The sequence below is a fragment of the Phoenix dactylifera genome, chromosome 9 (genome assembly GCF_009389715.1).
Source record: "Phoenix dactylifera cultivar Barhee BC4 chromosome 9, palm_55x_up_171113_PBpolish2nd_filt_p, whole genome shotgun sequence".
Lineage (NCBI taxonomy): Eukaryota > Viridiplantae > Streptophyta > Magnoliopsida > Arecales > Arecaceae > Phoenix > Phoenix dactylifera.
Window position 1 is genome coordinate 2,960,254 of NC_052400.1, and position 27,963 is coordinate 2,988,216.

Sequence of the window (27,963 nt, forward strand, 5' to 3'; positions counted from 1 at the left end):
TGACGCTTAGGAATAAGCGTGATGAAGGTAGCCTTCCAGGCCACAGGCATGGCTGCCTGGGTAAAGAAGCACTGGATGGCCTCCACCACCGCTGGTCGGATAATACTCCAGTACTGCCGAAAGAAAAAAGGAGGAAAACCATCAGGTCCAGGGGCCTTGTCCGGAGTCAAGGCCCAGACTGCCTCCTGTACCTCCAGAGCCGACACCGGCCGGATCAAGGATACACGCTCAGTGTCACGAATACCCACATCCACCCTGAGAGGGCGGTCCCCATCACTGGTCTCCTCATCCTCCGTCCATCTAGTACGGAAAAAGTCGAGTAAGACCTGACGGACGGCAGGCTTGCTCTCCACTCGATGTCCGGACCCATCTCGCAGTGTGTGAATCATGCTCCTCCGTCTCCGTATAACCGTAGTCCGATGGAAGAACCTAGTATTACGATCCCCCTCGCTTACCCACTGCACCCGGGATTTCTGACGCCAGAAAATCTCATGCTGACGTAACAACGAGTGGTGAGTCGCAAGCAGTCCCCGGAGATCCGCCAGATCATCCTCTGGGAGCATACCCCCTAGGTCTTCCTTCCTTTGCAACTCAACGATCGAGGCCTCTACGCCCTCCAATCGCCGAAAAATATTACCCACAACCTCACGGTTCCACCGGCGAAGACGCCTTTTAGTCAACTCAAGTTTTCGTGAGACCCGTTGCATGGCATCGCCATGCACCGGGACCCGCCATGCATCGCGGACAATATCCCAAGACTGGGGGTATGACAGCCAAATCTTCTCAAAGCGGAAGGGGCTGTGATGCGTAAGACCCGATGAGGTGGAGAGTAGCAAGGGGCAATGGTCCGAGGCGATACGAGGCAGGTGGCTGACCCGACCAGAGGGAAATCGGATGATCCAATCAGGGGATGCAAAAGCCCTGTCCAATCGTTCCCAAACCCTAGCACCGCCCAGCTGATTATTACACCAGGTAAAACGTGGACCGGCAAAGCCTAAGTCTACCAGGCTGTTCCGCGACACAAAGTCATGGAACTCCCTCCTGTCCACTCGATCCGTAAAAGCAGCGCCCCCTCGCTTCTCATCCTCACTCAGAATACAGTTGAAGTCACCAATCACTACCGTCGGGATGCCCTGGGCGATCAGACTGGTGATCTCCTGCCAAAGGACTCTCCTAACCCGGTGGTCCGTGCTCGCGTATACACCGCAGAGTACCCATGGAGCAGCGTCGGGTCTAGACATGACCATGATTACTTGTTGAGAGCAGTTGTGGAAGACATCGATCGTCGCCACACCCCGCCTCCACAGAACCAAAATCCCTCCCGACAACCCCTGGGAGTCAACTGCATAGGTCTCCCAATCCCTCTCCATACGCCGCCTCAATCGGCTAAGCCCCTCACCAGATAATCGGGTCTCACAAAGGAAACAGATATCCGGACAGTGGATCTGCACCAATCGTTTAAACGAAGACATGAAGGACGGCTTGGCCGCCCCCCTACAATTCCAAGAAAGAATCATCATGGATCACAGTCCACATAGTCGGCCTCAGACTCATCCTCTCCTAGAGTCGCGTGGTCATCCTCAGGCTCGGCGCCCAGGTGGCCGCGCTCCTCCTCCACTCCACCAGGTACGGCTCCGAGCCCCATAACAACTGCCCTGACCCGCTGGGCAGCGGTAGAGTGGTCCATCCCCACTCCTGATGTCAGTGCAGCGGCCATGCTCCCCTCCAAGTGTGGGGAGGGGTGGCCCCCCACCAAACACCTACCTGGGGTAGCATCCTCCAACACACCTGCAGTCAGGACAGGAGGGCCAAAGCGAAAAACCCCCTCCGGCCCGCTCCCGGAACCCCCATGAGCATCCCATAGCCGAGACCCACTCGGCATACCCACTGTGGGGGGATCCTGACCTCCGACCTGAGGGAACCCCAAACCAGCCGCCAACTCCTGACAGGGTGGGCTATACCGAAAAGGGCCTGTCATAGGGCCTCCATCCCAGGTCGGCTCCTCCTGGGCCAGAGGATCCGGCTCATGCCTGTCCCCTGGGCCAGAGACTCGTTGGGCGCACGGACTGCACGTCATGTCCTGAGACCCCCCACCAGCCTGGGCCTGGGGTGCACGGGCCCGCGGGCCTGCCCCCTGGCCCGGAAGCATCAGGGCCTGCGGCCCCACTGCAGGATGGGCCGGCGGGCCCTGCACAGCTGAGGCTCCCGCGCCCCAATCACAGGCCGCAGCCCCTCCATCGGGCCCGCTCGCGACAGGGCGCGCGGGGGGCACGGGCCCGCTCGCGACGGAGGGCGCAGATCCGCTCGCGACAGGGGCCGCGGTGGGCATGGGCCCGCTCGCGACGGAGGGCGCGGACCCGATCGCTCCAGGGAGCGCGGACCCGCTCGCGACAGGGGCCGAGTGGGCACGGGCCCGCTCGCGACGGAAAGTACTTCTAACCCTTCAAAAATATTTTAGATATTTATAATAGTATTTAGTAAAAAAAAATAAAAGTTGTTTTTATTTTGCTAGAAAACTAATAATGTCTATTTTGGAAAGCTCTAAAATAGAGCTTATTTGGAAAAATACTTTTTGGAAAAACTATTTTAGCTATATAATTTTTGTAAACTAAAATATTTATAATAAAATTATATAATTATATGAGTGTTTTTTTGAAACATAAGGTATGAAAAAAAAAAATCGTTGCTATAATAAATTTGATTGGTCTACCATTTGTGTTAGAATGCCGCGTCATTCTTCCCTAAAACTGACTACCAGAATCAGTTTCTTGCAACTAATGCAGCTGTGTTCTAACAGCTTATTAACTGCATTCTGGAAGCTTCAATTCCTCTCTATAAATACCCTGTATCACAACTCAATACGGTGAATAAAAATCTCTACAATCTTCACTTTCATTCTATCTTCATCTTCCTCTCTGTTTTCCTATTATTGTAACTAACACTTCACCGTGCTGATTACTGTTCACTTGTGCCAGATGTTTCAGATGTGAAACTCTTCATGGTATCAGAGCAGGGATCTAGCGCTTCATCTCATGCACGATCCAAATGCTGCTTAGCTGAGATAAGAACTATGGTTTACAGCTTTGTATGAGTTTATGTCTGATTGCTTCAACCTCGAAGTAGTTCTGCCCTCCCTCAGAAGCCAAACAATGGCATCTCCTGGTTCTGTCAACAGGTCCGACGAAGCTGCCAGGAGCTCTTCCACTTTAGCTGTATCTCCCAATCTAAAATTTTTGGTCGCACGAATACAATCCCTAGTATCTAATCATCTCACTTCGGATAACTATCTAACCTGGAAATCTCAGATTACCAGGATTTTCAAGGCTAGTGGCTTTTTTGGTTTCCTTGATGGAACTGCAAAACCTTCTTCCCAATCCACATCCATTGAATTTGAAGCTTGGTCCTTCACTGACCAGTTCCTAGCCACAGCACTAAACTGTACCATCACTTCCACTGTTTTACCGTTTGTGATCAACCTTGATCATTGTGACCAAATCTGGTCTACTTTGGAGGTTCGTCTGAATTCTACCACCAAATCCCATGTACTTCAGCTCAAAAATGAACTTCATAATATTAGGAAAAATGAACTTTCCATGCAACAATATCTCCATGGTGTTCGTGAGAAAGTAGATGCTCTGACTGTAGCTGGCTCGATTCCGAATGTTGAAGACATCATCCTTTATATTCTCAACTGGCTTCCACCTGCATATGACTCATTTGCTACATCTATTCGGACACGCTCATCCTCCATTACTCTAGATGAGCTCTATGCTCTGTTATGCAGTGAAGAAGTTATTCTTGCTGTTAAGGACAAGCAGGCTACCGCAGGTGATTCAGCTTTTGCCCTGCTGGCCACCAGAGGAAGAGGCCGAGGATGCTTTCCCTATATCAACAGAGGCAGAGGTTTCTCTCGATTAGGGAGTTGGACTCCATCTGCCTGGAGCAGGGATCAACGATCACCTGTTGAATGTCAAATTTGCTACAAAAGGGGGCACACGGCACAATATTGTTGGTTCCGAATGGATCCTAACTACCATGTGTCATCACCATCTATGCTCCCGTCTTCATCATCTACCTCCTCACTACCTTTGCATTTCAATACAGATCCTCATGCATCCGCTCATTCCTCTGCTACGGCTACTCTCACACCTCAATTTTCACTCCCGCTCTCTCTTTCTTCACCCGTTTTGTCTACTTCGTCTGTTCCCCATCACCACATGATCACCAGATTACAGACTGGCTCTCTACGGCCTAAGCGCATTTTTTCTCTGCATCACACTACTGAGGATCCAGCCGAGCCTTCCTGCTACACCTCGGCCGTTAAAGATTCCAATTGGAGAAGGGCTATGTCTCATGAATTTGACGCCCTGATGGTCCAAAACACCTCGGAACTGGTCCCTCGTCCTCCTTCTCAGCACGTCCTTGGCTGCAGATGGATATACCGACTTAAACATCACTCTGATGGCTCTCTAGCTCGGTACAAGGCCAGGTTTGTGGCATAAGGATTCAAGCAAGAATATGGCATAGATTGTACTGAAACACTCAGCCCTGTAGCTAAATTCCCCACTATTCAGATTATCCTTGCTCTTGCCCTTACCTCAAAATGGAGCATTCGACAGCTTGATGTCTCCAACGCATTTCTCCATGTTCGTTTGGAGGACTCTGTGTTCATGGAACAACCACGGGGGTTCATCAATCCTCCCTATCCCAATCATGTTTGCCATCTCAAAAAGGCCATTTATGGGTTGAAGCAAGCCCCCAGAGAGTGGTTTGCAACCTTCTCAAGTTTCTTAGTGGATCATGGTTTCAAGTCAAGTACAGCAGATCCCTCTTTGTTCATTTTTTAGAAAGATGGAGTTGTTCTCTACATTTTCATCCATGTGGATGATATACTACTCACCGGGAACAATTCGCAAGCTATGTCCCTTCTTTTCTCACAGCTACAGAGTAGATTTCATATAAAAGATCTAGGCAATATCTCTCAATTTCTTGGGCTTCAGGCCACTTTCTCCGGCAATGGTGTTTCACTCAGCCAACAACACTATGCTCTCAAACTTCTTCAGAGGGCTGGACTACATGGCTGCAAACCGGTTTCCTCACCATTACCCACCAAGCGTGAGGTCCCAAAGCATGCATCTGGTATGTTTTCCAAACCAGAACTGTATCGGAGCTTAGCCGGTTCTCTTCAATACCTCACAATCATAGCATCCGAACTCATCTAGCTTCGAAGACTTCTCTCCAAATTTCAGGTTTTGCCTTTAGCACCCACGGTTCTACATTGTGACAACATATCCGCCATTGCTCTGGCCAACAATCCAGTCTTTCATGCCCGGACCAAGCACATCGAAGTGGATTACCACTTCGTCTGGAAAAAAGGTCCGTTCCGACAAAATTCACTTAGCTCATATAGCCACTCAGGATCAACCAGCAGACCTGTTCACCAAACCGGCCTCCATTCCAAGACATCGTCATCTTTGCTCCAAGCTGAAGCTTCAGACACCTCCTTCAGCTTGATGGGGGGTGTTAGAATGCCACGTCATTCTTCCCTAAAACTGACTACCAGAATCAGTTTCTTGTAACTAATGCAGCTGTGTTCTAACAGCTTATTAACTGCATTCTGGAAGCTTCAATTCTCCTCTATAAATACCCTGTATCACAACTCAATACAGTGAATAAAAATCTCTGCAATCTTCACCTTCATTCTATCTTCATCTTCCTCTCTGTTTTCCTATTATTGTAACCAACACTTCACCGTGCTAATTATTGTTCACTTGTGCCAGATGTTTCAAATGTGAAACTCTTCAATTTGAAATGGCTATTGTGGCAACTTCTGAGAAACTACATGGAATGCCGTGATGCTAAAGCAATCTAGATTAGAGGTAGTAACGAATTTGGTCAGTGTGTCAAGTGTGTGCTTGTCAATGGGAGATTTCCAGGATGGGACAAAATTAGTCATCTACATGTTGATGCTCCACAAGTTTTCTTTAATTAATAATAATACGTTTGTATCACTTCAGAGCCTGTTTGAGACCGCAATCCTTACTTTCCTCACACGTAGAACGCAAACTCTGACATTAGTGTCTAAATCTGCTACAATCCATGTCTTAAGAACTTCTCGTAAAATATACAGATAAATGGTTAAATTTGATAAAATTATTTGTTTCGAAAACGTAAAACCATGCTTAATGCATGTCAAAAAATTTTCATTTTATTAGAAACACATGCAAAATAGAGAGCGGCTGGAGGAGTTTCTTAAAATATTTAATTACGAAATTATTAAAGTTATGTATTGTTGATAATGTATATAAACCATCTAAAGCTTTACTTGTTACTAAGGTTTTTATCCTGCCAAGTTGTTTTCTTAACCCTACAAAATCTGTACACAGAGTCGTTAATAATACGGCCTGCAGAGAAGGCAGTTGGGAGCCATAGAGTGGGAGAATGGCGGCCAGGGCTCATGCAGTTTGCCTCCCAATGGCAGCTCAAGGCCACATAAATCCCTTCCTCAAGCTAGCCAAGATCCTCCACGCCAAGGGCTTCTTCGTCACCTTTGTCTACACCGAGTTTGACTACGCCCGCCTGTTGAAAGCCGGCGGCCCGGATGCCGTGAAGGGCTCCGGCGACTTCCGGTTCGAGACCATCCCTGATGGCCTCCCGCCGTCCGATCTCGACGGCAACCGGCACATACCCACCCTGTGCGATTCCCTCAGCAAGAAAGGGCTGATCCCTTTTCGCGATCTCATAACCAGGCTTAACAGTAGTGCTGCAGCGCCTCCAGTTAGCCTTGTCATCTGGGATGGCATCATGAGCTTCGGCCGGAAGGCCGCCGCAGAGCTCGGCATCTCCGACATCATGTTTTGGACTGCTAGCGCTTGTGGTTTGATGGGCTTCCTCCATTATCCGCAGCTCATTGACAAGGGCTTGGCGCCACTGAAAGGTCTGGTTGTCTCTCTAGCTTGCTCTCGCTTCCCCCTAGTAATTTTCTACGATTAGTGCATGGTAACAAGCTAGGTTGAGGCTCTCTTGGTCCTAATACAAACCACAGTCGATTTGTCCTCTGCAATCATGCCAAGGAACTCGAAAAGCTGGATGGCAGATAAATATTCTAATTTCAAGGGTGTTTTTCTTGATTTTTCTTGGTTGTTTGTACTTTATAGCCCCATTTTATGTTTACTGCTGCTATTTTTTCTTTCACTGTGCAGATGAGAGTTATCTCACCAATGGATTCCTTAACACTCCCGTGGATTGGATCCCTGGCATGAGGGACATTCGACTAAGAGATCTTCCTGAACTCTTTCGAACGACAGACCCTCACGATATCTTGTTTAACTTCGCGATAAAGGAGACACAAGATGCCTTCAACGCCACTGCAATCATGATCAATACTTTGGACGACTTGGAGCATGAAGTTCTAGATGCATTGGGACGGATGCTGCCTCCCATTTACACCGTCGGTTCCCTATCCATGCTTTGCAAACAGATATCCAATAATTCGTCCATGTCTCTGCAATCGAATCTATGGAAAGAGGATGCGAGTTGCATCGAGTGGTTGGATCGAAGGGACCCCAAATCCGTGGTGTACGTGAACTTTGGTAGCGTCATTAACTTGTCGGTGGAGCGCTTGCTGGAGTTCGCTTGGGGGCTTGCAAATAGTAATCATTTCTTCTTGTGGGTCATCCGATCCGACCTCGTCTCCGGCGCCAAGGCCATTTTGCCGCAAGATTTTTTGAGAGAGACGAAGGAAAGGTGTTTGGTGGCAAGCTGGTGCCCGCAAGAGGAAGTTCTCTTGCACCCTTCGGTTGGGGCGTTTTTGACACACTGTGGGTGGAATTCCATATTAGAAAGCATACGAGGTGGAGTGCCGGTTTTATGTTATCCTGCCTTTGCGGAGCAGCCGACCAACTGTTACTTTGCTTGCAAGAAATGGGGTATTGGAATGGAGATTGGTGCCGATTTGAAAAGGGACGAGGTAGAGGGCGTTATTAAGGAGGTGATGGATGGAGCGAAGGGAAGGGATATGAGAAAGAAGGCAGGGAAGTTTAAGGAGATGGCGGAGAGGGCTGTCAAAGAAGGCGGAACCTCCTACTCAAACATGAACCTACTACTCAATAGCTTATTCTCAGGACTTGAATGAGCAATCATCAGCATGTTTTGCAGTCATCAAAACTTATTACATGTCCTTTGGAATTGGATGTACCAGAGGCGGCCCAATACATTTGGGGCCCTAAGACGAATCCAATAAATGAGATTTTTTTTAATAATAAAATTTTTAATAAATATAAAATACTTAAAAAATGATATGAAAATAGATAGCTATTAAGTACATTATTTCAAGATACATGTATCTAACAAAAATAGGCAAAAAAACCTTTTTAATTTAATATAATTCTTGAATGGGAGCACAGAAAAGTAATTACTCTAAAAGAAGGGCCATGAAACTGATTAAATAACTGAGATAATGCTTGACAAGACTGTTTACCCCGTCGAGTAAGAGCAGAATAGGAAAGGGTCATCCCATGGCACTTGATAGCCAAGGTAAAGAAAAGAATTTGTCAAAAAAGAAGCCTCCTATAAGGGAAAAATAGGGGCATTATGGGAAATTCACTCTATCTAATTAATAAAAGTCCCATCCCACCATCTCCCCTTCAAGTGAGTACCCAAGCAGCAACTGCAACATCACACAGCAGCCATTGAACCCCCTCCCTCCTTTTCTCTCTGTACCACCCAAGAGGGGAGAAGAAACCGATAGGAGAAAATTAAAAGAATCTCCACCCTCCAAGAAGTCCATTTCCAATCCCCTTTCTTCCTGATGGCCCAGCTGGGTCAGGAGTAATGTGAGGGAAGGAAAACCAAGATGAAAACCAAAAAAGAGAAGGGATGAAAGATAAGAGTGGCTTCACGCGTGTATCAAGCCAACCAAATCCTTCCTCTCTCTACCCAAAACAAAACTACTGTCCCCAACTTCCCAAATTGTCCCTCTGCAGGCCAGGAAACTCTCCACCTCCCTCCCATCAAGGGGAAGACTCGTAGCCAGCTCTTGTTCCCGTTTTATATGGGGCCTTTGCTTCCTTTTGGTCACGACGTAAAAACTTCCCTCTCTCTCAATCTCTTTGCTCCCTTCGCCTCCCGGAGGCCTTCCATTGGCCCGAGGCCTTAAGCAACCGCCTCGATCGCCTAAGGCTCGGGCCGGCTCTGGATGTACCTGCGTTGGAGCCGCTGTTGTGGATTAATTTTTATCAGGCATGATGTTTTGGATTTCAAAAATCGGTGTAATTTTTATCTGTCTTAGCATTAGCACCTTCAATGGGCTCATATAAATATATCACATAGGCAAAACAGGAATATTATGGAATAAACTAAGCCAAAACCAAAGCTAACTAGAAGCAATATTCATACCGGCAATATATTAAATACCTGAAGAGCAGAAAGAAAGCACACCAAATTTACATGGAAAACCCTCCAGTGTAGAGGAAAAAAACCACGGGGCAAATACAATCAATTCATTATAATAAATATAGAGTTTACAATTCTCAAGTTTATGCCCAAAACTTGAGTTCACAACAAATTGGAAAAACTGCAATATCACCTTTCTAAGAGTAATAATGATCTCATCCAAACCATCACAATGTGATAAATCCAAGAATGTAATGAGATCCCTAACAATGAATACTGCAACTTCCTATAGCATCCAATACAACTCTTAGATAGAAATCCAATTTGTTAAATCACTGTGTGAAAAACCACACCCAAGAAAGGCAAAGAAAGAAAAACTGTCTTGAGTTCCTTTCTCCTTCTCCGTTCGGTGTGCAAATCTCATTCACTGCTGCTGCAAGTTGCCCTCTGTCCTTTTGTCACAGCACCCCTTGGCTCCCTCTTTTTTTCTTTTGTTTCTCAGCTGCCAGCCCCAGGTTCACGCATCCCTTTTTCTATCTCATCATGCGCTCTCCCATGCGATCCTAAAAAAAACAAAGATCAAGCCCTAATGGGCTATTGGGCCTCCTCAAGTGGGCTGGACCCACTTACAAAAATATGTCATATGTTTGTTTGATCACTCTTTCTCATACAACAAAAAAAGAGAAAAACAAAGTGTTGCATATTAATTTAGACGTGCTATTAGCATGATGTTGGACCCAAGGTGCTCTTGGTCCGCTCCTATGGGTTGAGTTGCATGGTATAAAGCTACTTAGAAATTATTCGAGAGTTTACAGCAATAGTAATTATAATATTACAGCATTGGTTATAAAAGTTGTTAAAGGGATTTTGTTAATATCCATGCTTAGTTTATTCCTCTAAACACTAGCAATAATTGAAGCACCCTGATGTTACTTCTCGATGCGGCTTTAAATGGTTCGAAGGCGGTTGGGAGCCATAGAGGGGGAGAATGGAGGGCAGGCCCCATGCAGTTTGCCTCCCACATCATTGCGATGATAAATTTGATTGGTCTACTATTTGAAATGGCTATTGTGGCAACTTCTGATAAACTACATGGAATGCCGTGATGCTCGATTAGAGGGAGTAACGAATTTGGCAATGTGTCAAGTGTGTAGTTGTCATGGGAGATTTCCAAGATGGGACAAAATTAGTCATCTACGTGTTGATGCTCCACAAGTTTTCTTTAATTAATAATAATACGTTTGTATCCCTTCATAGTAGAGCTGATCACGGGCCTTCTGGCCCGCCCAGCCCGGCCCGAAATTTTTCGGGCTTGGGCATTAAAAAAAGGCCCATGGGTCGGGCCTGGGCAAGAAAAGCGGCCTGACCAAAAAAAATCAAGCTGGGCCTGATCGGGCCATTCTGGCCCATTTCCAGATTTCAAACATAAAAAAAATCGGACCTGTCGGGTCGGGCCTATCGGGTCGGGCCGGGCTAGACAGGCCTAGAACCAGATTTATGAAGTAGGATCAGGCCTGGACAAAAATTTAAGCCTGACAGTCGGGCTGGACCGGGCCTGGGCATAGCCATCGGGCCTAATTTCTGCTGTAGAGCTCGGCCCGAGCCCGGCCCAGCCCGAGTTTTGATCAGCTCTACTTCAGAGCCTGTCTGAAACCGCAATCCTTACTTTCCTCACACGTGGAACACAAATTCTGACATTAGTATCTAAATCTGCTGCAATCCATGTCTTAAGAACTTCTCGTAAAATATACAGATAAATGGTTGAATTTGATAAAATTATTTGTTTTGAAAACGTAAAACCATGCTAAATGCATGTCAAAAAATTTTCATTTTATTAGAAACACATGCAAGATAGAGAGCGGCTGGAGGAGTTTCTGAAAATATTTAATTATGAAATTATTAAAGTTATGTATTGTTGATAATGTATGTAAACCATCTAAAACTTTACTTGTAACTAAGGTTTTTATCCTGCCAAGCTGTTTTCTTAATTTTGAATAGATATTTTTGGATATTTCTTGATTTTGAATAAAAAAATAATATTCTAAAGTCAAATAATTCCATATCTATGCATCGACAATATCTTTGAATCTTTAATTAATTATTTCAAAAAATTATTTATACGTGCAGTTGTAATGAAAGCAAGTTGGCTTGTCTTTTTTTTTTTTTCTGCTTGAAAATAAATAAATACATTTTTAAAAAAAATTATTTATTATACTAAAAAGGATAAACATTGAATGGTGACAATTGAATGATACTCCAATCCAAAACTTATCTTCAGTCCCAATTGAAACTTGGACTGAAGATAAGTGTTGGCGAGCGTCGAGTACACAAAAGGCGGTTGGGAGCCATAGAGAGTGGGAGAATGGCGGCCAGGGCTCATGCAGTTTGCCTCCCAATGGCAGCTCAAGGCCACATAAATCCCTTCCTCAAGCTAGCCAAGATCCTCCACGCCAAGGGCTTCTTCGTCACCTTTGTCTACACCGAGTTTGACTACGCCCGCCTGTTGAAAGCCGGCGGCCTGGATGCCGTGAAGGGCTCCGGCGACTTCCGGTTCGAGACCATCCCTGATTTCCTCCCGCCGTCCGATCTCGACGGCAACCGGCACATACCCAGCCTGTGCGATTCCCTCAGCAAGAACGGGTTGGTCCCCTTTCGCGATCTCTTAGCCAGGCTTAACAATACTGCTGCAGCGCCTCCAGTTAGCCTTGTCATCTGGGATGGCATCATGACCTTCGGCCGGAAGGCCGCCGCAGAGCTCGGCATCTCCAACATCATGTTTTGGACTGCTAGTGCTAGTGGTTTGATGGGCTTCCTCCATTATCCGCAGCTCATTGACAAGGGCTTGGCGCCACTGAAAGGTCTGGTTGTCTCTCTAGCTTTCTCTCGCCTTCCCCTAGTAATTTTCTACGATTAGTGCATGGTAACAAGCTAGGTTGAGGCTCTCTTGGTTCTAATATAAACCACAGTGGATTTGTCCTCTCCAATCATGCCAAGGAACTTGAGAAGCTGGATGACAGATAATTCTAATTTCAACAGTGTTTTTCTTGATTTTTCTTGGTTGTTTGTACTTTATAGCTCCCATTTTATGTTTACTGCTGCTATTTTTTTTTCACTGTGCAGATGAGAGTTATCTCACCAATGGATTCCTTGACACTCCCGTGGATTGGATCCCTGGCATGAGGGACATTCGACTAAGAGATCTTCCTGAACTCCTTCGAACGACAGACCCTCGCGATATCTTGTTTAACTTCGCGATAAAGGAGACACAAGATGCCTTCAACGCCACTGCAATCATGATCAATACTTTGGACGACTTGGAGCATGAAGTTCTAGATGCATTGGGACGGATGCTGCCTCCCATTTACACCGTCGGTTCCCTATCCATGCTTTGCAAACAGATATCCAATAATTCGTCCATGTCTCTGCAATCGAATCTATGGAAAGAGGATGCGAGTTGCATCGAGTGGTTGGATCGAAGGGACCCCAAATCCGTGGTGTACGTGAACTTTGGTAGCGTCATTAACTTGTCGATGGAGCGCTTGCTGGAGTTCGCTTGGGGGCTTGCAAATAGTAATCATTTCTTCTTGTGGGTCATCCGATCCGACCTCGTCTTCGGCGAAAAGGCCATTTTGCCGCAAGATTTTTTGAGAGAGACGAAGGAAAGGTGTTTGGTGGCAAGCTGGTGCCCGCAAGAGGAAGTTCTCTTGCACCCTTCGGTTGGGGCGTTTTTGACACACTGTGGGTGGAATTCCATATTAGAAAGCATACGAGGTGGAGTGCCGGTTTTATGTTATCCTGCCTTTGCGGAGCAGCCGACCAACTGTTACTTTGCTTGTAAGAAATGGGGTATTGGAATGGAGATTGGTGCCGATTTGAAAAGGGACGAGGTAGAGGGCGTTATTAAGGAGGTGATGGATGGAGCGAAGGGAAAGGATATGAGAAAGAAGGCTGGGAAGTTCAAGGAGATGGCGGAGAGGGCTGTCAAAGAAGGCGGAACCTCCTACTCAAACATGAACCTACTACTCCATAGCTTATTCTCACGACTTGAATGAGCAATCATCAGCATGGTTTGGAGTCTCAAAACTTATTACATGTCCTTTGGAATTGGATGTACCTGTGTTGGAGCCGCTGTTGTGGATTAATTTTTACCCGGCATGTTGTTTTGGATTTCAGAAATCAGAGTAATTTTTATCTGTCTTAGCATTAGCACCTTCAGTGGGCTCATATAAATATATCACACAGGCAAAACAGGAATATTATGGAATAAACTAAGCTAAAACCAAAGCCAACTAGAAGCAATATTCATACAGGCAATATATCAAATACCTGAAGAGCAAAAAGAAAGCACACCAAATTTACATGGAAAACCCTCCAGTGTAGAGGGTAAAAAACTATGGGGCAAATCCAATCAATCCACTATAATAAATATAAAGTTTACAATTCTCAAGTTTATACCCAAAACTTGAGTTCATAATAAATTAGAAAAACTGCAATATCATTTTTGTAAGAGTAACAATGATCTCATCGAAACCACCACAATGTGATGAACCCAAAAATGTAATGAGATTCCTAACAATGAATACTACAACTTCCTATAGCATCAAATACAACTCTTAGATAGAAACCCAATTTGTTAAATCACTGTGTGAAAAACCACACCCAAAAAAGGTAAAGAAAGAAAAAACATGTTTTGAGTTCCTTTCTCCTTCTCCGTTCGGCGTGCAAATCTCATTCACTGCTGCTGCAAGTTGCCCTCTGTCCTTTTGTCACAGCACTCCTTGGCTCCCTTTCTTTTTCTTTTGTTTCTCAGCTGCTAGCCCCAGGTTCACGCGTCCCTTTTTCTATTTCATCATTCACTCTCCCATGCGATCCTTAAAAAAAAAAAAAAGAACAAAGATCAAGCCTTAATGGGCTATTGGGCCTCCTCAAGTGGGCTGGACCCACTTACAAAAACATATCATATGTTTGTTTGATTACTCTTTCTAGCAAGCACATACAACAAAAAAAAGAGAAAAACAAACTGTTGCATATTTAGACGTGCTATTAGCATGATGTTGGACCCAAGGTGCTCTTGGTCCGCTCCTATGGGTTGAGTTGCATGGTATCAAGCCACCTGGGCATTTTTCGAGAGTTTACAGCAATAGTTATTATAATATTACAGCATTGGCTATGAAAGTTGTTAAGGGATTTTGTTAATATTCATGCTTAGTTTATTCCTCTAAACACTAGCAATAATTGAAGCACCCTGATGTCACTTCTAGGTGCGCCTTTAAATGGTTCGAAGGCAGTTGAAGCCATGGAGTGGGAGAATGGCGGCCAGGCCTCATGCAGTTTGCCTCCCAATGGCAACTCAAGGCCACATAAATCCCTTCCTCAAGCTAGCCAAGATCCTCCACTCCAAGGGCTGCTTCATCACCTTTGTCTACACCGAGTTTGACTACGCCCGCCTGTTGAAAGCCGGCGGCCTGGATGCCGTGAAGGGCTCCGGCGACTTCCGGTTCGAGACCATCCCTGATGGCCTCCCGCCGTCCGATCTCGACGGCAACCGGCACATGCCCAGCCTGTGCGATTCCCTCAGCAAGAACGGGTTGGTCCCCTTCCGCGATCTCATAACTAGGCTTAACAGTACTGCTTCAGCGCCTCCAGTTAGCCTTGTCATCTGGGGTGCCCTCATGAGCTTCGGCCGGAAGGCCGCCGCAGAGCTCGGCATCTCCGACATCATGTTTTGGACTGCTAGCGCTTGTGGTTTGATGGGCTTCCTCCATTATCCGCAGCTCATTGACAAGGGCTTGGCGCCACTGAAAGGTCTGGTCATCTCTCTCTTGCTCTCGCCTCCCCCCTAGTAATTTTCTACGATTAGTGCATGGTAACAAGCCAGGTCGAGGCTTGTGTAAAAAGTTAATAATAACAAGAAGTATCTGAAAACTGAAATCTATAATATTTACCGACCCCGTTAATTAGTTGCTCTAAAGCCTTTCTCTTGGTTCTAATATAAACCACAGTGGACTTGTCCTCTCGATTATATTCATGCCAAGGAACTTGAGACGCTGGATGACAGATAATTCTAATTTCAACAGTGCTTTTCTTGATTTTTCTTGGTTGTATGTACTCTGTAGCTCCCATTTTATGTTTACTGCTATTTTCTTTTTTTTCCCCACTGTGCAGATGAGTGTTATCTCACCAATGGATTCCTTGACACTCCCGTGGATTGGATCCCTGGCATGAGGGACATTCGACTAAGAGATCTTCCTGCACTCCTTCGAACGACCGACCCTCACGATATCTTGTTTAACTTCCTGACTAAGGAGACACAAGAAGCCTTCGAGGCCACTGCAGTCATGATCAATACTTTCGAAGATTTGGAGCATGAAGTTCTAGATGCAATGGGACAGATGCTGCATCCCATTTACACTGTCGGTTCGATATCCATGCTTTGCAAACAGATGTCCAATAATTCATCCATGTCTCTACCATCGAATCTATGGAAAGAGGATGCGAGTTGCATCGAGTGGTTGGATCGAAGGGACCCCAAATCCGTGGTGTACGTGAACTTTGGAAGCGTCATTAACTTGTCGATGGAGCGCTTGCTGGAGTTCGCTTGGGGGCTTGCAAATAGTAATCATTTCTTCCTGTGGGTCATCCGATCCGACCTCGTCTCCGGCGCCAAGGCCATTTTGCCGCAAGATTTTCTGAGAGAGACGAAAGAAAGGTGTTTGGTGGCAAGCTGGTGCCCGCAAGAGGAAGCTCTCTTGCACCCTTCTGTTGGGGCGTTTTTAACACACTGTGGGTGGAATTCAACATTGGAAAGCATATGTGGCGGAGTTCCGGTTTTATGTTATCCTGCCTTTGCGGAGCAGACGACAAACTGTTACTTTGCTTGTAAGAAATGGGGTATTGGACTGGAGATTGGTGCCGATGTCAAAAGGGATGAGGTAGAGGGTGTTATTAAGGAGGTGATGGATGGGGCTAAGGGAAAGGATATGAGAAAGAAGGCTGGGAAGTTGAAGGAGATGGCAGAGAATGCTGTGAAAGAAGGCGGAACCTCCTACTCAAACATGAACCTACTACTCAATAGCTTATTCTCAGGACTTGAATGAGTATTCATCAACATCGTTGCAGTCTCAAACTAATTACATAAATAATTCATGTTTGGGCAGGAGATGGAAGCTGCTTCGGAAGCTCTGTGATATTCTGTTTTCTATTGAGTGTATTCATACACGTATTGTATGAATTATCCATCTTAGTAAAAAAAAAAATTATGTAAACTTTTTTTTTTCTAATAAAGGCCAGACGGTTTTGTCCTTTCGAATTGGATGCACCTGCGTTGGAGCCGATGTTGAGGATTAATTTTTACCTGGCATGTTGTTTTGGATTATAGAGGAGTGATTCTCATCTGTTTGTTTTCTTGCTCGGGTGGCACATATTAAAGGCTTCTGATACTCTTAGTTGGTTAGATAATTAGGCTGCCTTGTCGTATAAAAGCATTTTTCTGTGCATATTTTGGATTGCAGCCATGGGGCGCCAGGGAAAAATTATATCCTACGCCATGCACGCCGGCATAGCCCTGCATTATGCTACGGAATCCATGGAAACGACGCAAGATTTAGGATATAATTTCATGTATAATGCGGTGGGGCAGGCGACAGATATTTAAATTATCATAACCTATCTGTCTACAGTAGGATGACATGATTGCATAGGCACTATGTGATACATTAAATGGGGAATCAATGATGTGGAGCCTAGACAATCATGATTTTTTTAACTATGATTATTGAGCTAAGCCTTTCTAGTTCTATCTCGGAGAGGGTCCCAACACGTATTTGGCATCCATACAACCGGGGATGTAATTTAACCGAGCTTGATTGAGCCTAAATCTAACCAAGCATGATTTAAAATTAATTTCAAGCTCAGGCGAAATTGAGATCACACTTGGTTTATTTACTATTATTTCAAGCTCTATTAGAACTTGATTTCGGATGGAGTTGAACATATGCCCAATTGATTAGCTTGAAAATATTAAATTGAGCTAAAAATAAATTCATACTTGCATTTAAGCTTGGTTTAATTTTATATTAATATTTTGTAATTTTTAAAATTGATTAAATATTTAAATTTTTTGAAATGATCTTAATAGGGTGGATCATTAGATTGTATTTGTGTCGGCCTGTCTATCTCTCTATTTATCTGTTTGTCTATTTATCTATCTATCCATCCGTTTGTCTATCTGTCTGTATGTCTGTCCATCCATCCCTTCATCCATCCATCTAGCTAAAAATTAACTCAAAGCATAGATTGTTAGTTCAAGCTTGGTGCATTAGCTTCTAGCCAAGCTTAAATTGTGTTTTTTCTGAGCCAAGCTCAAGTTATTCTGGTCATTTACTATCTTTGGATGCTACATATGATATGTCTTAGTAATCCACAAATAATTAATTGATTTTTTTTTACGCCAAAGCAAAAAGTTTTAGTTTTGTTGTGAAGTCTCCCCTATATTGGTGTTAAAAAAAATTTTAAAATTTGCAATAAGAGGATGATGGTAATTTTAATAATATCCCATAGGTTTTTCGAGCAGTGTTTTCTCCTACTAGACCGTATCTACTATGAATGTGAGAGTCACGAAACTATACATAAGCAAAAAGGAATGATGGGGATTTCAATATGCTTCCATAAACACTAAATGGGAATCATAGCAACTTGGGCTTATTCTATAATTTCATCATTTTTTTTCTCCAATTAGTGAAGTATAACATGGACATTAATGTTGATGACGTCATTTTCGTAAAAGTTTTGTTATTCCTTCTTTTTTTCTCTTTTTTCTTTTTCTGAAATGCAACGAACCCGGCTTCCAAAAGCTCTAAAAATTTTAGAGAAAATATCAAAAAATAGGAGGGTTCAATTATACATGTTCCGAAGTCTACTTCATTTTTCTTCTAAGATTTTTGAAAACAAAAACAGAAAGAAAAAAAAAAATTATACCACATGCGCTCCAAGAGATCACCATTGGACAGTGAATCAATCCATATTCTGATTTAGACCACATCTTTAATATATACTTGCAAACCCTCACAAGCTGCAATATTTGCAGGAATCACCTTGCAATTTGTAATACGTATTCCATGAGACCCAAAAATGATCTTTATTCCCAATTATCTACAACAATGGTTACGGAGGGTCTTCTTTGTTATGATTACGTTGACTTGTCCCAGACTATCTTGCACCCAAATGCCCCAAGAATCCACTAACTCGACACTTTGCATACTTTGCTATCAACAGCTCGGGGAATTGATTCGCAAAAAGTGTTGAATGAAAAAGGGAATAAAAGAATGTTTCTTAAGAAGCTTTGGTTAAGTATTCCGCAGAAAACACCAAACCGAAGCCTAACCCCTATCCCATCAGTGGCTAGAATGGTGAGGCAAAAATATCCTTCTCATCTTTGCTTATAAGATTTGAAGTCTTCTCCTTTCTTGTATATCCTCGAGTTCCTTCTCTTAAATACTCATTTACGCTACTTTTCCATCCATGCTTGTTCCACGTAGAAGGCAAGTGCCTGCAAAAGTATATACCGAAGCCATGTGATGAAACCCGTAAATTGAACTGCTAATTTGTACTTGGTGGCTTTCAACACCCAACAACTTAATTAGTTGTCTGGGAGGGATGACACAACTTTTTCTTACTTAAAACATGTGTCATATGTTTGTTTGATCACTCTTTCTGTTGGGGGAAAAACTCCAAGTCATACATCCACGGAGGCGCTCAGCCAAAGAGCGCCGACCGGAAAGCTGCTCGGTCAGAGAGTGCCGACCAGGGAGCTGCTCGGCCGAAGAGCGCCAGCCGGAAAGTTGCTCGGCCAAAGAGTGCCGAACGGAGAGCTGCTCGGCCAAAGATCGCCGACCAGAAAGCTGCTCGGCCAAAGGATGCCGACCAGGAAGGCGCTCGACTAGAAGGCGCCGACCAGAGTGCGCGCCAAGAGGTGCCCAACCAAAATAAGCTGCCCGGTTAGAAAGTGCCGACCAAAGACAGCGCCGAGGCGCTCTGCTAGAAGGTGCTCGCCTAAAGGGCGCCGACCAGGAGTACTCAAAGCAGCCCCGCCACAGGGCGCCCCATTGGGCGATCAGCTCGGCTCGGCACCCTTGCCGAGCCGATGCCTTAACCAAATGTTCAACCTCCGCCTAAAGTCCAAGGGACTTGACAACTCCTACGGCTTGCGACCTGCCACTATCTCCAAGCCATCAAGGCATAAGATCTCCTCAGGCGTTCGGCACGACCTGCCATTAATGCATGAGACTCCCTCAAGTCTCCATGCACTCAGGCATTTAATGAACACGGCCCAAGACGATCTCCGGATCACTGAACCATCAGAACGTATGGCTCTCCCTGACCGCCGGTTCATTCGATAATAAATGCACTTACCATCCACGGACCCCAGGCCCACCACAGCCGGCGGTTCAACCACTCCAACAGGTCCGATCGACCGTGACAACTCCCTGATTCCGGTCTGATCCGGTCCCGTTCTCCATTACGCCATTAATGGGCCAAATCGTGCCCAATTATTACAAAACAGGACAAACCTCCTGTCACCTCCCAGGTAACAAAAATCCTCCTATAAAAGGAAACCTGGAGGGAAAAGGGAGAGAGGACCAAAAAGCAGAAAAAAATCCGGAGCTGGAGAGAACCCTCCTAGACCGGGGGAAAAAGGAAGAAAACAGCACAGACACAATTGAACACGGGATTCTCTTTGTCTTCTCCACATACTCTCTCCCCTGCTCTTCTCCACATACTTGCCCCCTCTGACTTAGGCATCGGAGGGCCGGCGCCGGGGAGCCCGGCCACCGGTTTTCTTTGCAGGACTTGCACACCCCCCCGCAGCGGAGGACGCAGCCAGTCGGCGCACCGCCGTCCGCCCCCTGCAGCAGCGGAGCTCCTCCTTCCCCGGCTTCACGGCGGCCCCCGGGTCCAATTTCCAGCAACACTTTCCAACAAGCACTACATGCAACAAAGAAAAGGGTGAAAAAAGTGTTGCATATTTAGACTGGCTATTAATTATCATGATGCTGGATCGAAGGTGCTCTTGGTTCGCATCCATGGGTTGAGTTGCATGGTATCCAGCCACTTAGGCATTACTTGATAGGTTACAACAATAATAATTATAATATTACAACATTGGTTATGAAAGTTGTAAAGGGATTTTGTTAATATTCATGCTTAGTTTATGTCGGATGTGTGTATTGTGAATTTGTAAAATAAATTAAATAATAAATAGATGAATAAATAAATCTGATCTCAAATGAAGATTTAACTATGTAAGATCAAGGCTAGTGTTTGACACTATGTCCTTAAGATAGATTTCGCCCTCCACATAGGTGCTTTGGATCTCTTGAGCGTCTGCCTCCCAGGATACAATGATCTTTACAAACAAAAGGCACACCAATTTGTTTGTTCGGCGAACTAAAAACTGAGTTTTTGTACTCTCTTTGAATGAACTCACTAATGCTCTCTAATAACTCTACAATGAGAAAACTAGATGAATTGGAAAGATTCGATGTCTAGAATGGTTGGAGGAAGGCTCTATTTATAGAGTTCATGGTGATTTTTCAGAACATAAACCAAGTGAAGAGACATGTCTTTTCTATTCAAATGAATAGACACATCCTTGTGAATAGTCATGTTTTTCATGCTAATAGTCATGTCTTTTAAATGAAAAGATGCATCCATACAAAGATGCAATGTAAAAATGCATCCATTCAAATAAATCGATGCATCTTTTTTGATGCAACTCTTTTGAAGAGACACACCTCTTCTAAGAAACACCATTTCAAGTGAGTCATTTTGCAGCCTATTTTCTCATTCACCTATTATAGTCTAACAGTTTATTCCTCTAAAAACTACCAATAATTGAAGCACCCTGATGTTACTTCTAGGTACAATGGGTTCTCTCCTATTTGAGTATTAATTGTGAAGTTACGTACGATATGTCAATTACATATTAGGGACTAGTAGACAATAGGACCACTAAGAGTGCAAAATTATTGGATGGTGGTGGACCTAATGATTCATTGTCATGACAACACACCACTTCATGCATGAATTATTATGCCCTAAAACTGCTAGCTGGGTCGACCACATGATATTGCCATATGAACCCTCGCGCGGTACCTTAAAGATCATACAAAGCTCAAGATGAATAATTTTCAATAACTCTAGAAATTTAAATCAACAGTTAATAGTCAAATAATCCACCATGATCGCATAACTAAACTTATTCAATTACAAAATTTCAACTGTTCATTGGTATCAGAAAATAAACTAACTAGCTAGTATCTCTAATACTTAAAGTCCATACCCACCCTATCCGAAACTATGCATCTTGTATCTTTAAATAAAATGCAATAGATGGATATGAACTTTCCAGCACAGTAAGAATCTCCAACCATCGCAGCAATATAAATAAAACAAATTAATGAAAAAGATAATGAAATAAATAATATTGGAAGAAATAAATACCATAATATTATTCAAAAAACTCATTCAATATAGCATATACATATATTATCAATATCCATCTTATAAAAAAAAATACATGTCACACATCCCAACCAATTTAATCATTTAATTCAACAACAATTTCATATGTTATATCATTCATTTCTCATTATCTCAATTTCATGTTTGATAACAATTTATTTTCCGACTTTAGATTAACCAAAATCATGCCCCAGTCCATGATTCAAACAAAATTCTCATATGTAAGCCTGCGGAAGCTATCCCACGTACACACCCGTGGAGGCTATCCCATGCATAAGCTTGTGGAGGCTATCCCTATGACGAAATTAGTACAAACCACTTCTTATCCATCTAATTATTATATATTATTTTTGACATATCAATTTCAATTTAACAGTATATTTCTTATAATTTTAAGATAACTAGAATCATAGTTCATATAATCATATCTTCAATAGCTGATATCCATGTATGATACACATAAATAGACTCATATCGAAAATCATATAAAACAATATTATCTCATGTAAACCAAATTCATTGATCCAAGTTCAATGATACAAAACCAGCGATTCAAATCCGACAATAAAAATTCATAAATAACATATAATGGTAATTATATATAAGGATTCTTATCTTTACTGGTGACAGACTCAACATGGTAAGTATAATCTGACACTACGATCTACAAAGCAAGGTGTTATGTACCCTGCTCAAATTCTTCTTGCGCTGCCGACTTCGCTCTTACAGAATCAAACCTAATCACTAAAAGAAAATCACATAATGAATATTAGCAACCTAAACCTTCTAGTTGTATCCACTAGGAGTCCATCACCGGGTCTTTCAAATTGCTTCTACCAATCACTTGGGGCTCGTTTGGTTCGCGGGAAGTATTTTTCCTCCTAGGAATATGATTCCTGGGAATCAGATTCCTAGGAAGAGGATACCTAGGAAAGTACTTTTGGCATGTTTGGTTAACCATGGGAAAGTGACAAATTTCCAAAGTGCTTATGTTTGGTTGACCATCAACTTTCCTAGGAAAGTTATGTATAATTCCTATTATGCCCTTAATAGAAATTAGGTCTTTAATGCCTCTTTAATGCTTCTTTAATGCTGAAGGGTCTTTTTGGGAAAAAATAAAAAAGGAGTGATTCCCACCTCATGGGAAAGTAACTTTCCCATGTTTCTCATGGGAAAGACTTTCCCATGAAATGTGGGAATCATATTCCCATGGGAATATAACTTTCCCATCTCTCTCCTTTGAAAACTCCAACCAAACAAGAGGCATTTCATTACTTTCCCGTTGACCACACTTTCCCCCCTCCTTTTCCTGCGAACCAAACGAGCCCTTGGATCAACTAGAGAGAGAAAAGTAGAGAGAGCAGAGAGAAAAAGAGAAGAGACAAGAAACAAGGAAGCTATGAAAGCTCTCTCCTTCTCAAAATTGAAGAAAGCAGGGGAGTTTCCATTTAGGTGGCAGCGGCCAAGGGCGGCCCAGTCTAGGTGGCAACCCTCAAGGGCGACTCTCAGCCGCGACATCACTGGGAATGGTGGTCTTTTTCATAACCGGCTCACCGGCCGGCGACCATTACCTCGTGGGCGGCAATACGCGGTGATCGTCGACGATGGAAGAAACAGGAGAGAAAACATGGGATTCAAGCCGAACAGGGGAGCATCTATTCGCTAAGATTTCGACGGCTCGCTCGTTCCAATCAAGAAAAACGGTGGCCCAAGAACCAAAAGAAAGGAAGAAAGAAATTCTTAGCAACCTTACCTTAGCCTGCGTCATGTGACTCACTGCCTAACTCGGAGCTGCTTTCAATACTTAGCTTGATCATTGGTGGCAGAGATTCCAGCGCCCTATTGACATGGAGGTCCTGACAGTGAATGGCAGGGGCGGCGATGACCGGAAGAAAGAAAGAAAAGGAAGCAAGATAGAAATAGGGAAAGATGAATCCAGTTGAATCCCAACGATTGAAGGCAAGATCTCAGTTGGCGATGGCTACAGGAGGCAGGAACCGGAGCAAAGAGGGTGTCGGTGAGGTGGGACGCGATGATGCCTCAGCTCCGGCGAAGTTTCAAGGCTTGCACAATGAATCCAATGCGGCGAAAATCATAAGGGAGAAGAAGAGAGGAAGGGTGCTGGTGTTCGGTGGTGTGGGCATGTGGAGGAGGGAATAGGGGAGGGGTTTTTATAGATTTCTTCCCTTCTTATATGAGTTTGCGTCATCTCAGAGTTGGGCTGGTCCATGGACCCGGCTTGGCCGGATATCAAGCCAATTGAAGGGCCAGCCTCATGTATCATGTTGGCATCATCCAATTACTATCACTATACCAATCATGGAAGGCTACCTGTGCAAAATTGAGCCTTAATCTGATCGGAAAGAAGGAAGAATTCTTACAACCTGCTGAACTCAAATCTTTCTCAAAAAAATAGAAGAAAATAGAAGAATCATGAAAGTAGGCTTAAGTCTTTTTTTTCCATTGATTTTTATACACCTCATAAATTGGGATACATAGTGCGTATTTATAATAATAGTGAGGTCCTTTCTTGCACAATTTAGTTTGAATTCTTCTGCAAGTTTGAATAGAAGTAGATTTCTAAAAGTAATTAAGACTAATAAAAATAATCATAAAAAAGTAAAATTCTATAAGAGATAGATCTCAAATCTTTTTATCAACTTTGACTTATGTTGCTTTACCTAATAATTGTCGGTTTGGAAAATAACATCCGGTCAACGTCTTTCGCGAAAAAAAATTGGTTTGACAAATCTATTTTGGGATCCAAAGAAATTTCGGTCCATTTCAACCTCCTAGGAAGTTATAGATTTCGAAAAATAACCTGATATGAAAAAAAAATCATCTCAATTGGGCATCGTATGACTTAGTTATGGCCTTCGGAAGTCTCGTGCATGATTCGGCTTCCTAATATGATAGATCTTGCTCCTGGACCCTATCTATCCCTAGCCATAGTGGCCTAAGTAATCTACATAGTCTTCGTAGTTGTTAAAGTAATCCACATCAAGTCTGGTGATTCTTCTGAATATCTATAGTTATCAAAATGAGCCATATTGAGTCTAGTGATCTATTTGAATATCCATAATGGCCAAATTGATGTACATCAAGTCTAGCGATCCTTCTAAATACTCATAGTGGCCAAAGTAATTCATATTAAGTTTGATAATCCTCCTAAATCAAACCTTTATAATTTATTTAGAGGATCCCATCATAACTTCACCAACACTTTCTCACAAAAATTCACAAGGGAGAAAAAGCAGCTTGAGGTGACTTTTGTGTTTAGTTTCACGACTACATATCATGGGCAAGACACTCTCGAGGGAGAGAGAGATTGGGATCAATTTTTCCTCTACTAGTGATTAGCGTGGTGCACCGCCCAAAGTGATGCACATGGTGTTGGGTATAATTTCTTCTATTTCAAAAGGTATTTTGGTTTTTTCTGGTTAAAACTAGCACAAAAAATAAATAAAAGGAAAAATATGTTTAACATGTGTTGGACTTAGCAGTAATTTGAAATTTTGTCATAAAGTTATAAAGATCAAATTGCCTTCTTACTTCTTTGAATATTTGTAGGATGGATAGGGATAAAATGATAATTAAAAGAAATAACAATCAGTCCATTTTATCTATCCATAAGTTTGGTAAAAAAAAAATCTTGTACCTCCCGCCACCACAGGAATACAGGATGTTTGACAAGGATTTAGGGGGAGGGGCTTTATTCCACAACCTGGCATCACCTTTGACTATTAACTTTCTTTTCTAATTCTTTGCTGCGAAAAATAATATAACTCTACATAATCTGTACGCAGAGTCGTTAATAATACGGCCTGCAGAGAAGGAAGTTGGGAGCCATAGAGTGGGAGAATGGCGGCCAGGCCTCATGCAGTTTGCCTCCCAATGGCAACTCAAGGCCACATAAATCCCTTCCTCAAGCTAGCCAAGATCCTCCACTCCAAGGGCTTCTTCATCACCTTTGTGTACACCGAGTTCGACTATGCCCGCCTGATGAAAGCCGGCGGCCCGGATGCCGTGAAGGGCTCCGGCGACTTCCGGTTCGAGACCATCCCTGATGGCCTCCCGCCGTCCGATCTCGACGGCAACCGGCACATACCCACCCTGTGCGATTCCCTCACCAAGAACGGGTTGGTCCCCTTTCGCGATCTCATAATCAGGCTTAACAGTACTGCATCAGCGCCTCCAGTTAGCCTTGTCATCTGGGGTGGCCTCATGTGCTTCGGCCGGAAGGCCGCCGCAGAGCTCGGCATCTCCGACATCATGTTTTGGACTGCTAGTGCTAGTGGTTTGATGGGCCTCCTCCATTATCCGCAGCTCATTGGCAAGGGCTTGGCGCCACTGAAAGGTCTGATCATCTCTCTCTTGCATGCTCTCCGCTCCCCTGGTGATCGATTTCCTACGATTAGTGGTAACAAGCCAGGTCGAGGCTTGTGTAAAAAGTTAATAATAACAAGAAGTCTATACCTAACAGTTAATTACCAGGTATCTGAAAACTGAAATCTATAGTATTTACTGACCCCATTAATTAGTTGCTCTAAAGCCTCTCTCTTAGCTCTAATATAAACCACAGTGGATTTGTCCTCCGCAATCATGCCAAGGAACTTGAGAAGCTGGATGACAGATAATTCTAATTTCAACAGTGTTTTTCTTGGCTGTATGTACTCTGTAGCTCAAATAACTATGGCTTCCAAGCCCAAATTTTTTTTTCCTGGCTTTTTATCAACCTTAGCATACTTGGACAGCATCATAAGCGTTTTTGCATGCAAGCGTTTCCATAAACTACTATATTATGTTCCTGCTGTTTTTTTTGTTTTTTCACTGTGCAGATGAGAGTTATCTCACCAATGGATTCCTTGACACTCCCGTGGATTGGATCCCTGGCATGAGGGACATTCGACTAAGAGATCTTCCTGCACTCTTTCGGACGACGGACCCTGACGATATATTGTTTAACTTCGTGATAAGGGAGACACAAGATGCCTTCAAGGCCACTGCAATCATGATCAATACTTTCGAAGACTTGGAGCATGAAGTTCTAGATGCCTTGGGACGGATGCTGCCTCCCATTTATACTGTCGGTTCGATATCCATGCTTTGCAAACAGATGTCCAATAATTCGTCCATGTCTCTACCATCAAATCTGTGGAAAGAGGATGCGAGTTGCATCGAGTGGTTGGATCGAAGGGACCCCAAATCCGTGGTGTATGTGAACTTTGGAAGCATCATAAACTTGTCGATGGAGCGCTTGCTGGAGTTCGCTTGGGGGCTTGCAAATAGTAATCATTTCTTCCTGTGGGTCATCCGATCCGACCTCGTCTCCGGCGCCAAGGCCATTTTGCCGCAAGATTTTCTGAGAGAGACGAAAGAAAGGTGTTTGGTGGCAAGCTGGTGCCCGCAAGAGGAAGTTCTCTTGCACCCCTCGGTTGGGGCGTTTTTAACACACTGTGGGTGGAATTCGACATTGGAAAGCATATGTGGCGGAGTTCCGGTTTTATGTTATCCTGCCTTTGCGGAGCAGACGACCAACTGTTACTTTGCTTGTAAGAAATGGGGTATTGGACTGGAGATTGGTGCCGATGTCAAAAGGGACGAGGTAGAGGGCGTTATTAAGGAGGTGATGGATGGGGCCAAGGCAAAGGATATGAGAAAGAAAGCTGGGAAGTTGAAGGAGATGGCGGAGAGGGCTGTGAAAGAAGGCGGAACCTCCTACTCAAACATGAACCTACTACTTAATAGCTTATTCTCAGGACTTCAATGAGCAATCATCAGCATGGTTGCAGTCTCAAGACTAATTACATGTCCTTTGGAGTTGGATCGATGTACCTGCGTTGGAGCCGCTGTTGAAGATTAATTTTTACCTGGCATGTTGCTTTGGATTTTAGAAATTGGAGTGATTTTTATGTCTTTGCTTGCTTTTGTCTGTCTTGTGCCAAGCGGAGTGCATGAGTGTTCGGTTTCTGGACCTCAAGACCATTACAATGCCGTTTAAATCTCACGTTACATGATGGTTGGCTAGTATTTGGTGCTTTCAGATCC

General features: G+C 43.9%; 3 protein-coding genes across 5 annotated transcripts; all 3 read left to right on the forward strand.

Annotated features, from left to right (window-relative positions):
* Positions 1-6,427: 6,427 nt before the first annotated feature.
* Positions 6,428-8,175, forward strand: LOC103714102 (7-deoxyloganetin glucosyltransferase-like). The gene is made up of 2 exons (XM_008801238.4): positions 6,428-6,937; positions 7,203-8,175. Exons 1-2 carry the CDS (start codon positions 6,442-6,444, stop codon positions 8,132-8,134), a joined length of 1,428 nt encoding a protein of 475 aa, XP_008799460.2. The 5' UTR covers positions 6,428-6,441; the 3' UTR covers positions 8,135-8,175.
* A 3,516-nt stretch (positions 8,176-11,691) lies between these two features.
* On the forward strand, positions 11,692-13,599 carry LOC103714101 (7-deoxyloganetin glucosyltransferase-like). The gene is made up of 2 exons (XM_017844497.3): positions 11,692-12,251; positions 12,514-13,599. The coding sequence occupies exons 1-2, from the start codon at positions 11,756-11,758 to the stop codon at positions 13,443-13,445; spliced, it is 1,428 nt and encodes a 475-aa protein (XP_017699986.2). The 5' UTR covers positions 11,692-11,755; the 3' UTR covers positions 13,446-13,599.
* Positions 13,600-14,672: 1,073 nt separating this feature from the next.
* Positions 14,673-27,958, forward strand: LOC103699802 (7-deoxyloganetin glucosyltransferase-like). 3 transcript variants are annotated; one of them, XM_039129840.1, is made up of 2 exons: positions 14,673-15,198; positions 26,754-27,958. In XM_039129840.1, exons 1-2 carry the CDS (start codon positions 14,703-14,705, stop codon positions 27,683-27,685), a joined length of 1,428 nt encoding a protein of 475 aa, XP_038985768.1. In that variant the 5' UTR covers positions 14,673-14,702; the 3' UTR covers positions 27,686-27,958. The 3 variants fall into 3 exon arrangements, with proteins under 3 accessions (XP_038985768.1, XP_038985769.1, XP_038985770.1); XM_039129841.1 differs by lacking the exon at positions 26,754-27,958 and adding an exon at positions 15,559-16,702 and having other exon boundaries at positions 14,674-15,198; XM_039129842.1 differs by lacking the exon at positions 14,673-15,198 and adding an exon at positions 25,553-26,272.
* The last annotated feature ends 5 nt before the right edge of the window (positions 27,959-27,963 follow it).

Excerpts from the sequence above, each read along its gene's own strand:
- LOC103714102 (XM_008801238.4), top strand. The coding sequence starts at position 6,442 with ATGGCGGCCAGGGCTCATGCAGTTTGCCTCCCAATGGCAGCTCAAGGC. Across the intron at positions 6,938-7,202 it reads GGGCTTGGCGCCACTGAAAG|ATGAGAGTTATCTCACCAAT; the intron begins GTCTGGTTGTCT and ends TTCACTGTGCAG.
- LOC103714101 (XM_017844497.3), top strand. The coding sequence starts at position 11,756 with ATGGCGGCCAGGGCTCATGCAGTTTGCCTCCCAATGGCAGCTCAAGGC. Across the intron at positions 12,252-12,513 it reads GGGCTTGGCGCCACTGAAAG|ATGAGAGTTATCTCACCAAT; the intron begins GTCTGGTTGTCT and ends TTCACTGTGCAG.
- LOC103699802 (XM_039129840.1), top strand. The coding sequence starts at position 14,703 with ATGGCGGCCAGGCCTCATGCAGTTTGCCTCCCAATGGCAACTCAAGGC. Across the intron at positions 15,199-26,753 it reads GGGCTTGGCGCCACTGAAAG|ATGAGAGTTATCTCACCAAT; the intron begins GTCTGGTCATCT and ends TTCACTGTGCAG.